The 12404-nt window shown below is 37.5% G+C and overlaps 3 protein-coding genes and 1 long non-coding RNA gene across 4 annotated transcripts; 3 read left to right on the forward strand and 1 right to left on the reverse strand.

The window, feature by feature from the left end:
* Nucleotides 1-3: 3 nt before the first annotated feature.
* On the reverse strand, nt 4-3507 carry LOC149729210 (GLIPR1-like protein 1). The gene has a single exon (XM_089887158.1). The coding sequence runs from the start codon at nt 1105-1107 to the stop codon at nt 385-387; it is 723 nt and encodes a 240-aa protein (XP_089743284.1). The 5' UTR covers nt 1108-3507; the 3' UTR covers nt 4-384.
* Nucleotides 3508-3648: 141 nt separating this feature from the next.
* LOC149729211 (uncharacterized) lies at nt 3649-4051 on the forward strand. Its single transcript, XR_016385895.1, has 2 exons — nt 3649-3798; nt 3893-4051. It is a non-coding gene; the product is annotated as an uncharacterized LOC149729211 (long non-coding RNA).
* A 990-nt stretch (nt 4052-5041) lies between these two features.
* LOC149729212 (dynein regulatory complex subunit 10-like) lies at nt 5042-8341 on the forward strand. The gene is made up of 9 exons (XM_089885854.1): nt 5042-5230; nt 5431-5642; nt 5932-6152; nt 6428-6576; nt 6658-6783; nt 6990-7136; nt 7294-7394; nt 7649-7766; nt 8159-8341. The coding sequence occupies exons 1-9, from the start codon at nt 5129-5131 to the stop codon at nt 8261-8263; spliced, it is 1281 nt and encodes a 426-aa protein (XP_089741980.1). The 5' UTR covers nt 5042-5128; the 3' UTR covers nt 8264-8341.
* A 496-nt stretch (nt 8342-8837) lies between these two features.
* On the forward strand, nt 8838-11448 carry LOC149729213 (uncharacterized). The gene has a single exon (XM_089885853.1). The coding sequence runs from the start codon at nt 8979-8981 to the stop codon at nt 11349-11351; it is 2373 nt and encodes a 790-aa protein (XP_089741979.1). The 5' UTR covers nt 8838-8978; the 3' UTR covers nt 11352-11448.
* Nucleotides 11449-12404: the final 956 nt, after the last annotated feature.

A 12404-nucleotide genomic window follows, 5' to 3' on the forward strand; every position in this document is an offset into this window, starting at 1 on the left:
AAAGCTGTTAAACGTTTAAGATCCGATTCCAATAAATGTTATTGCTTTGTTACGAAAAATTTAAACCTATTTATCCTCGCAACGACAGTCGTTATACCACGGGTGTTCAATTATACACCTTGTGTCGGATGTGTCCGCTTACAAGTTACCACGTGTGTAACTTATTTATCCTCGCATGGCGGGGCAACGACAGTCGTTATACCACGGGTGTTCTGTTTCATACACCTCGTGCCCGCTTACCAGTTACCACGTATGTAAATTCTTTTGGGTTGATTGTTGTACATTCTGAATTAAAAGTTATGGTCTTACAAATTCACCCTGGGTTTGTTCATTATCATATTTATTTATTTACGATTGAAACTGTACGCTGCGAGAAAGATCTAACTAACACAAGCTGCAAACTAATTGCACAAGCATACATAGAAGCATAACAAAGCCATAATTAACACACAACCTCCGGCCAGCACTGCGGGTGCATAGGTTCCCTTCACACCAGTAATCACGTGGGCATACAGCGCAGTATGTACCCCGAACATAGGGCCGTCTGTTGTTTATATTTCCCGCTGGGCCATACCTACATACAAGCAGTTGGCCAATATCCAGAACTCTATCTCCGGCGTCTATATTATTACATAAGGATATCCCGCACCCTAAAGCGTATGTATCGTCCCATAACATCTGCGTATAATGCCCACATAGTAATGTACATTCATTGGTATCAAAGGTGTAATTAAATCTTTCGTTATTCCAAAAATCGATTGAAACTTTTAAAAACTCCTTCGGCCCAAGAGCTGGAAACCCAATGTACAGATTTTCACCGACATGGTTGAACTTTCGACCCACGCTACGGTCAGGGTCGTGCTCATAGATGCATTTCCTTGAATACTCTATAGCGTCTTGTTCCAACGCTTTGTCCCAGATCATTCGCACCATGTTGCTAGCGCTCGGGTTCGCCCTCCCACGAGCCTCGTTGTGCATGAACAAGGCGTATAACTTCTCGTCTTCGTTCATAACTGTGGCTTCCCTCACTGATGGTTGGGGGTTGTTGTCTCCACCCGTCAACCTCACGAATACAAGGGTGGCAACAAAAACCAACAACTTCTTCATAATCCAAATGGAAGTCGGCTAACCCGCTAAGTCTAAGCAATGCTGTAACGTAACATGTAGTAGGAAGGGGAAAATGGGACACATTTAACACATAATATCTAAATGTTCTGATCGTGTTTTAAACAATTAACAATGGTTTATGGGAGTCGTAAGGATACGGTTTTATAAATCTTTGAATGTACTTTATTTACTACCAAATGGGACGAGAAAATAGAATGAAAAGGTGTCCCATCTCCCCCCACCCTACTATTCAATAGTTTTGTTGCTAATTCCATTTTCATCTTTGTTTTAATATTTTGATCCTCGTTATCGTATTCGAAGAGATAAAATATAAGTTATTTCTTAATACTTTCTAGCTTTTCATTTGACTCTTAAAAAAATATTTATCTCTTTGAATACGATAGCGATAATCAATTTAATTTAAACAACAAAGAGAAGAGAATTTGCAGAAAACCGACATTCGTTAAAACACAACTAATTAGTTAAAACGTGGTTGCTGCACACTTAATGTTTAAAACTCACGTTCTGAGGCAACGATACAAATGTTTCATTAATATAAGTGGAAAAGGCTAGACTTGATCAAGTGGAAGCTTCTTATGAAATGATTTAATTTGAAGTGCCGGAATTAACAAGAGGGTAGGCTACGTGGTGATGAGGTTTCGAGGGATGTATTTAACTCATACTGTGTGTACCAGCACACGCAAAATAATGCATAAACTTTGGCCTAAATCCTAATAGACTTAGCATATTGCCTCGCTGCATAACCTCACCTTTATAGAATAACCATATACCCAAACTGATGGGTCAAAGCAACAATCCTACAATGGTATAACATCAAGAGGTATAACGTCACAATTTATGACGCCACAAGCTATGACATCACAAACTATGACGTCACAAGCTATGATATCACATGATATGACGTCACAAGTTATGATCATCATATTCTGTTATAATCCAGCTTTTATCCAAACGTTTATAAATTAAGAGGTTTGCGCTGGTAAGTTTCTTATAGACAAAGGTAAGTTTTTATTCATTACAGTATTTGCGGGTAATTCCGATCGCATGGCCAAATATTTAAATGCGACTTGGGGAATATACTTCGAGTTGTTTCCGCGGTGCTGTATAGTTTTTGTTTACTATCTTGTGCAGCCATCGCACGCGTATAGCGTTACCGCTCAAGTATTAATATCAATCATATTGATTACACGTTTCAATCGCGAACCCAAAAGAAAAACAAAACATTTCCTGGTTATCTGTTCTATGAGTTTGTTTGGTGACTCGGAATGACGGAGTTTGTAAGACATTAACGGGATAACTAGAGATTTAATCACTGTTACTTTTCCCAACATGGCCAGGGACCTAGACGACCAAAGGTTTAAAGTGCTTGTTATTTTTGCGGTCAGTGGTTGGAAGTTCATTTCTAGCATGCGTAGTTCATTTAGGTCTATTGGTATATTTATTCCGAGATATTTGAAACTTGTTTGCGTCCAATTCAGCCCTAATGCGTTTGTATCATTATCGGTTTGCGGTCCTAAGCGGCACGCGATCGTCTTCGATTTGTTTATCATGCAGCCGGAAGCCTTACCGAATCTCTCCAGTTCGGCTAACAACGCTGATATGATTGAACGTGCATCGTCTATAAAACACATTGTATCATCTGCGAGTAGCGAGACTTTGTACATTTTGTTCTCAATTTTGTAACCGCCGATTTCAGTATTTGGTCGAATTGCTGTATAGAAGTTAAGAACAAAGAGGGTCGGAGATAAAAAGCCTCACTGTCATACGCCTCGTTTTATTTTAAATAAACGCGATGGGAAATTGTTGTTGGCAATGATCCCTTGTGGCTCCGTGTAAATTATTTTCACCCATTTAATTAACAATTTCCCAAAACCATGATGTTTTAAGATTCGCATTTTGAATTTCTAACATAGCGTGTCAACAAACGCTTTAAACAGCAACTAGAGCTTCCTTTTGTTGCGGAGTTCGTGCGTAATCCATGACGTCGAAAAGTAGTCTTATATTGTCTCCAATATACCAACTCTTGATGAAACAACTCTGCTCTGAAATTATTAGCAAGGGTAAATGTTTTAGCTTTCGAGATTATCGTATAGTCAGCATTAAGTAGCGCATGGCCTACTGCGTAGCGTAATTCCCAAGAATAAGATGCTCGTCTAGTTTCCCAATATTTCTGATGAACACTTGGCTTAGAATCACATCGCTGTCAATCAACTCAAGGAAGCTATCCTCAAAATAGGATGTTGTCTATACCCAACTAAGGATGTCTTAAGATTTCTCTCCAATAAAGTGCGCATACTCTATAGTTCTAATAACTTCTACCCTAAAGCGCATTGGAAGTCATTGCTTCTCGAGACGCGTTCCGCTTAAAATGTGGAGTCAATTAAACCCAATGACAGTAGTCGCACTTTTTGCGGAAGTTGTCTTAATTGGGTTCTTCAAACTTCCCATTCTATAAACTTATTGGGGCTCCCTGGAGTTGGTACTCCTTACCAGTGAGGAAGTTATTGCTATGCAGGAGAATATAAAAGGCGTGTATCTTGCTGAAACTTCACAAGTTGATAAACAACTATAGAAGATGGATCGAAGACTTCTTACCATTCTGCTTATTGGGCTCGTCTGCTTCGCTCAGCTGGGAGAGAGTCACTATTATCATTATTATGACGAAAAGAAGTAAGGAATTCGGTAGCGATGTATACGTGTGACTTTGCACGTATTGTTTAAGTTTGTAATACCTAACTTAAGCCATCGGTGTTCTACATTTTAGAAACGATTTTTTGTACGACATGCTGGATGATGAAGGCGATGAAATGGCGAGCAAAATCAAAAGGAAAAATGATCTTTTCTATTATTGGTAAACCATCAGCTAAAATGCAGCATTTGCTACTAATGAACCAACGTAGCTGAATAAAACAACAAGACCATATTTGTGTGAATATGTTTTCGCGTTTGAAGTCTGAAAGTGAGGCGAAGTGGTAACAGACACGGGCATGAGGTGTTTTATAAAGGTTTTGCGCGTAATAGGAGGACGCGTTAAATTTAACCATGTACGTATATAATAGTGTGGGGTGAGATGGGACACGCAGCAATCAGGTCATCAATGACAAGAAACATTAAGAACGTTAATCGAGTTTGAAAAAGCAAACCATGTGTAAATAATGGAATACAAATAGTGATAAAAACACAAACGAACACAAAGACCAAACAAAAGGAAATATAAAAAAACTGTGTTGGTGTCAATCAAATTCTAACGTTAACCCCACAACATTACAGTTTTAATATAATAACTTCTAATTCTAAAAACCCTTCAAAGTTAAGTTATAAACCGCATGTATTTTACCCGAAGTAATATTTCAATATAATAACTGCGGTCCCGTTTCTTACGGAAGTATCCGCGTTCCGCTTAAAATGTGAAGTCAATTAAAACCTAATGACAGTAGTCGCACTTTTTGCTGAAGTTGCCACCGACAAAGTTATTGCTACGCAGAGGAATACAACGGGCGTCTTGTTGAAACTTTACCATGTTGGTAATAGTGTGGGGTGAGATGGAACACCGTTAGCAACAAAATCTCATCTTTGCTGGTCGTGTTTTTAACAATTGACAACGTTCTTTTAGAGACGCGGAGCTATGTTTTTATAATTCTGTAAATATTTTTTGTTTACCACCAAATGGAACAATAAAAATGAACGAAGTTATTGACTATCTTACCCCAACCTATATAGGGAGGGGGGAAGATGGGACGCTTTTTCATTTTATTTTCTCGGCCCATTAGGTAGTATACACAGAACATTCAAAGAATTGTAAAACCGTATCCTCACGACTCCCAAATACAAAACTTAACGCTATCGCCCACGTGCGGATCACTAAATTCTGATAATGTTTTTCTCCCCAATAAATATTTACCACAACACTAAAGGCGCCCAAGAACATTGTTTCCAAGGCAACGCCCAAAGCAGATTTTTATTTTTTATTTTTTAATATTTTTTAGTATTTTTAGTCAAAATGACCGATGTTTTATCAATGCGTTTGGATGGAATCGGAGATAATTCGCCATTGAAGAAACTAAAGGGTGGACAACGTGGTGAAAGCGCGAATAGCCAACAGGTGAGGTACCTATCACTATCAGCAATAAATTGTCCATGTCTCAATAAAAACCTTCTCAAATAAAATCATGTCAACCAAAAGAGTATATAAACCCATTCTTAACAAAATTTCCCAACATTTGTTTTCTTAGTCATCTTACCACCGGTTTTGAAAATACAAATAAAAACTTATGGTGTAAAAACAAATTTAATCCCTTCCAGGCAGCATCAGCTGCACTTAGGATTCTTGAGCCAGCACGTAAGAAGTTAGGAGCTGTTGAAACCCAACGTATAATAGAATGTTTGGATGAATGTATTCGTCGTCATGAAGTTATCTTATCAATGATGATCATTCTTATCCCATCAGAGGAAAGGTTGGAACAATTCCATCTTGCGCTTGGAGTCGATTTGATGACGGCCATAAAATCTCACAAGTCAGTTGTATGCTTTGTATTTTGAGACTTCGTTATATTCATCAACTAGAACATTAGATATGAAGATGGTTTTACCCATAGTTTGTTTTATTTGTTCCTAATTCCCTTATCTTGTTTTAATTAATCTGATCTTTGGAACTGTCTTTGAAAAGATAAATAAATATTCATGTTATACTTTTAATATAAAAAGATGACTATTCCTTTATAAAAGTAAATACAGTTGAATGAGAAATATACCTTGTAAAAAATTATTTTAACAAATATGACATCACAAACCCCTTTGTTACAGAACATTAAGTCGATTATTGGAAGAAGCTCACGCCAGCAACGATGCAGAACAGCTTCCGTCATTACAACATTCCGTCACCAATTCGAGCAAAAATATTTTACGAATGTTTTCCAAAAACCCCGCTGCCATGACAACCGTTCGTAGTGAGTTGGCAGGGGAGGTATCGAAAAAGGGGAATTACCAAGTGCGAGAAGCAACATCGATGATTAATGGATTGAATGGTGGGTGAAGATGCGTTAAACGACATTTCATGTTGTGGTATCTTCTTTAACAGTTATAAACTATTTGCCAACTGTCACCAAATATTTAATTTAATGCTAGATTGTAAATATAATGTAAAAAAGTCAAACACCTAACCCCCCCCTTTTATCAAACACCTAAACTTTATAACACAATCCTAACAACCATCCTTATTAGGCTTCAACAAAACAATAACCTTGAATTGGTTGCACCATTTTCCATGTGTTTATATAAACTTAACCTACACTTTTACCAGAACTCCGTGGGATTTTACTCGAGAAACTTTTGACAACTCCCGCGGAGGAAATTGATCGGACTCGTTACCTCCACCAAGTGACAGAAAGGGAGAAGAATAACGCGACCGTCATCGATAAGCTACAAGCACAACTTGATACGGCTGTGGATGTGAGTTCTGTTGTTGTAAAGATTCAATGGATAAACCCCCAAAGCTTCTTAAGCTCCCACAATAACAACCTTCATATTCAGGATAAAGAGCAAGAGATGGGCAAACGTAACGAGACGATCCGAAGATTAAAGAACGATCTTCACCAAATCGAACAATTCTCAGAGGAACATATAAGAAGAACAAAGACAGAGGCTGATAAACAACAGGTGTGACATCACAATCAGTTATTGTGAAAAAAATCATTAAAATTCGTATTATTAAAACAGGTCCAAAAGTGTTTTGTTAATATTTGTAACTTCGTAACTTTGTGGGTAATTATTTGGCAACATTAAGCCTCAAACCCGTATCCTCTGTGCTAGAAGCGAGTGCACTTTGCCATTGCCTGGATAAAACTTTTGTTATTACCGCACAGTCAGCAGACGCACGAGGCAGCGAGGGAAAACAATCGAAGTTTACCTCGGAGGTTAATCAACTGAAGGATCAGTTAAGCAGGATGATGATGGAAGATCGGGAGACGGAGCAACACTTGAGGAAGAGGAAGTTTAAGATTGAAACAGAGGTTGTGGTTTTGTTAACTTTATTACAAAGTTACATACGTGGTTAAGTTACATACATGGTAACTAGTAAGCTGGCACGAGGTGTATAAAACAGAACACCTGTGTTATAACAACTGTCGTTGCCCCGTGAGGATGAATAAGTTACATTTATTCTTTCAGGTTGAGAATTGGATCACCAAGTATGATCAAGACATGGGGGAAAAACAAGATGAATACGAACAAATTGATGCAGTTTATGGAGAAGAGAAGAAACAACTAAGGTAGATCGTTTGTTACTGTAGATGTCAGGTGTAATGAAATATAAAAGTTTTTGGCTTCTCTTGCATAAATACAACTTTATTCCAGCATTTCTTCTGCTATACCACCATACCCTATATAATATAAATTGGCTTCTCCAAGATAAATATGTTGATTATATTCAAAATTCTCTCTGCTATTACTAACTTAATATTTACTTTATTTATAATAAAGAGAAACTGACAAACCAACCATATTTTAAAGTATGTTCCCACAGTGAGCTAGAGGAGAAGTTCAGTGTCTTGGAGGAAGAATACGATAAAATAATGGAAGAAAGAAGAATTGCTCGGGAGATAAAGGAGGCAAAGGAACTTGAATTATCACTTATGATGAAGGTAATAATAGGTTCCATGCAACTTATTTATCCTCGCATGGCGGGGCAACGGCAGTCGTTATAACACGGGTGTTCTGTTTCATACACCTCGTGCCTGCTTACCAGTTACCACGTATGCAACTTTGGGTGATTGATAATTTAGACTACTGGGTTGGAGCAATGGTCGTTAAGTGTTTTACCCAAGGAAACATACGTCCACAAAGGTAGCAGCACAGAACCTCCAACTCGTATCCTCTTGCCACAGCCCTTAAGTTTCATGCACTTATGGGTGTTGGGGTAATGAGCCAAATCGGGCCCACATTCCAGGTCGCTATGGCAAGCCTTATCATAGGACCTTACCCATATACAATGACCATCCACATATATTCTTTCAATACCTTACTTTATACACAGGCTGCCATCACCATTCAAGCTTTCTTCCGAGCTTATAAAGTTAGGAAAGCTTTGAAATCGAAAGCCAAGAAAGGAAAGGCTGGGAAGGGAAAGAAGAAAAAGTAATTTATTTGCAAATATTTTTCTTTGTTGTGTAATCAATGTGTTGTATGTGACGAAACAATAAAACGATTGCAAAAATAATCTGATTTTGTATTTTAGAGATATACAGAGTTGTAGGCTGTTTTATAAAATGTCTATTTAAAAGGATATTAAGTAAAAACATTTCTAAGTAGGTAGGTCCAATGGTTATTGGTTTACAATGTAAGATAAACAATACCTACAGTTAAACACACATTATATATATACACAATACACTGGTTTACATTGTGATTTTAACTTTAGATTTGTCTTATGCTTCATATAATCAAACAACACAGTTAAATCGATATGTCTTGATTTGTAACAAATGTAATTTGGTACGTCGTCTTATTTTGTGACAAATGTAACGTAATACCGCATAAATGTGAACAACAATGAGTCAGTGTAAATAGTTGGTGCTGAATGTAACCCATACCATTTGCCTGTATGACGGATTTATGTTGTATTTATTTGGGACGTAATAAAAGATTTTTAAAGTAGCCAGTTAGAATATGGCTACTCAGTGTAAGGAAACATTTGTAATCGTTTTGTGAATTTAAGCTGGAATGTAATTTGTTTAGTGTCTACATTAACTTAGCCACCGATGCGAAAACTATTCACTTTGTTTTTACAAAGTTAGTCAAGCGTTAAGTTTGACATTTTATACCTGGCTGTGGTAGTTGAAAGGGATTGTCTCAACATGGAACGGACTGTAGCGGATTTTATTGAGGATAAAGTTGATGAATATGAGTGGAGGATTGTTAAAAGGTTGAAGGATTTGTGCAAAGATGATAAAGAATTGAAAGGAACTAAACCTGAAGCAGCTGCAATATTTCATGAGTTGGCCAAGATTTATGAAAATAAAGCTAACCATAAAAAGTTAAACACGACTCGTAGTGCAGCTCTGTATAACGCTGCTATTGTGAGGGATCCAGAGAATCAAAGATATAAAGATGAACTTGAAGATTTGTGTTCAACAGTTCTGGTGAAAGCAAATGCTGCAAAGCTTGGCACTAATTTAATTTCTTTGGCAGCTAAGGTAAAAGAAAAAGTAGCTCAGCTTCGAGAAGATTTTGGCAAACGTTTTAATCAGCTTGAAATAATCCAGTATGGTTTAGAATGTGATCAATTAATTGAACTACAAAGAAAGAAAGTCTTAAATGTTAAAAATATTCAACAGGAAGTTACAAGAAGTTACACTGAGTTAATGAGGTTTATTTCTGATGAATGCATCAAGATTATGGGAGAACCACCATGCAAATATGCTGTAGTTGGATTGGGTTCCTTGGCACGATCGGAAATCACTATGTACTCAGATTTTGAACACATCATTGTCCTTGATAATGATGTTGCTAAGATGGAATATCGGAAAATGATCATAAAGTACTTCAGATGGTTCACCACAATCTTCAACATCATCTTAATCAACCTCGGAGAAACTTTGATCAACTGTGTTGCAATTCCAAGTTTAAACCCCAGGTATAAAATTTGGTTCTTGGATCGTATTACACCCAATGGCATTACCTTTGATGGTCTGTTACCCCATGCTTGCATACGCCCACTTGGACGACCAGCAACTAAAAATAAAGAGAAATTAGATTTTATTAAACCAGTTGATGAAATGGTTCAATACTTGGACAGTGATGAACAAGTAAAGCAGGGATACCATGTGGCTGAAGTTTTATCCAAGGCTTGCTTTGTAGCTGGCGATGAATCACTTTGTGCAGAATATCAAAATAAAGCTCATCTTAAGATAAAAGAAAATGCCAGAAATAATAATAAACTTGTTGTGCTGTTGGAGCAATTTGATAATAACCTGGAAAGCTTCAATATTGTAACCCAACAGATTAAAACAGTTGGCAGATATCAAAGTTATAACATGAAAAGAGTAATTTACAGGAGTGCTACTCTCTTTACTGCTGCCATTGGTCGTTTCTGTTTATTACAAGAATCATCTTGCTTTGATGTTATAAGTAAATTTAAAGAAAAGGGCAAATGCAGTGAAGAAGTGGCGGACCAACTCCGGTTCATGGTTGCAGTGGCTTGTGAGGTTCGCGCCAAAGTTTATCATTCAAAGGGACAACAAGATGATGTTTTTATGGACGATTGTGAAGACACCGAAGTTGCAATAGCATTTGTTAAGCTTGTTGGTAAACAAAGTCTCATTTCTTTCACGGAAACAACATTTAATTTACATCAGTTGCTCATGAAAGCGATGAGCGCGGGCGTTCAGGTCAATCTGAACCAACTGGAAGACATTTCATGGAGATTTTACGCAAAGATGATGGCAATGTTGTATCTTGGTCTAAGAGAAGAACTCAAGGTGGAAATTCGAAACCTCACTTATCTATCGCCCCCGAGTGAGCAACAAGATGCTGGGGTTCAATCCAGACTTTTTGCGATTCAGGTGGCAACGACAGATGAAAAGGAGCATCAAGTAGGTTTGGACTTGTGCAAAAAGTCTCTTCCACTGTGTTCAAATAATATGGATGCTTTTGAAGTAAGAATTTACATGCTGAGACTTTACACGTTGATGGACAAATGTGATAGAATTGAGATTATGGGCCAGATAAAAGATTTGGAAAAAATAATGGAGAGTTTCCGAGCAAATAAAGATGATCTGACGCGCATGTCGCTTGCGTTGTATGAATACGGGAGTTGTGTAGAGAAACTTCAACTACACGAACATGCATTAAAGTTATTCCGGAAATGCCTTGATTGTCAAGAGAAATATGATCTCTATTCTGACATAAAGTACGACGATCCATTTTTTAAAGTTTTAACTTTACAAAAACTTTCACATTGTCTGATCAAAACTGAGAGTTACAACCAGGCATTGAGATCATTGAGCCAAGCATTAGAAATGCTAAAACACTACAAGCCTACCGTGGAAACACATAAAGCCATTTATTATTACTTAGGATGTTGTTATCTTGGCTTAGATGTATTCTCTGAAGCAATTATTTGCTTTTTAGCATCTGTTAGACTATCGCATGCATTCCACCAAACGCCATATACAACTATTAGACCAAATGTACAACTTGCATTTAAGTGCTTGCTTAAACAAACTTAAATATCTGATGAAAGAAAATATAAATAAACGTTAATATTGCAGACCTATTCAGTATTCATTTTTTTAGTGTAAAATAAAATAAATATACCACTCAGAATAAAACAGGCGATAAATGACATTCGGCGCCGTGGCATAGTGGTTAGCGCGCCTGCCTGTAACCCAGAGGTAATGGGTTCAAGGCTTGACGTTGCTACCATTGTGGACGTATGTGTCCTTGGGCAAGACACTTAACGACAATTGCTCCATCCCAGTGGTCACTAATGGGTTGTCCAAATTATCAGCAATACATAAAAAAAAATTGAAAAAATAATCACCCACAAAGTAACATACATGGTAACTCGTAGGCTGGCGCGAGGTGCTAAACCCGTGTGATAACGACTGTCGTTTTCCGGCCACTCGAGGATAAAGTAATTAAGTTACAAGTTACATTCATCATTGTGTCATTGACAGAATCCGCTAGACGGCACCAGAGCGACTTTATTTATGCAGATTTAAAACATAATACATAATATAGCCACACGGTAGAATGTTTATAAACAAAACATTTCGTACCAACATATTTTTTACGTGCATTATACTTATAAGTTCAAAGGTACACTGTTCGTAACGTATCTGACATCATCGGTACACTGTTCGTAACGTATCTGATATCATCGGTACACTGTTCGTAACGTATCTGATATCATCGGTACACTGTTCGTAACGTATCTGACATCATCGGTACACTGTTCGTAACGTATCTGACATCATTGGTACACTGTTCGTAACGTATCTGATACATCATCGGTACACTGTTCGTAACGTATCTGATACATCATCGGTACACTGTTCGTAACGTATCTGACATCATCGGTACACTGTTCGTAACGTATCTGATACATCATCGGTACACTGTTCGTAACGTATCTGATACATCATCGGTACACTGTTCGTAACGTATCTGATATCATCGGTACACTGTTCGTAACGTATCTGATATCATCGGTACACTGTTCGTAACGTATCTGATATCATCGGTACACTGTTCGTAACGTATCTGACATCATCGGTACA

This window comes from Ciona robusta, chromosome 10 (assembly GCF_009617815.1).
Source record: "Ciona robusta chromosome 10, ASM961781v2".
Classification (NCBI taxonomy): Eukaryota; Metazoa; Chordata; class Ascidiacea; order Phlebobranchia; family Cionidae; genus Ciona; species Ciona robusta.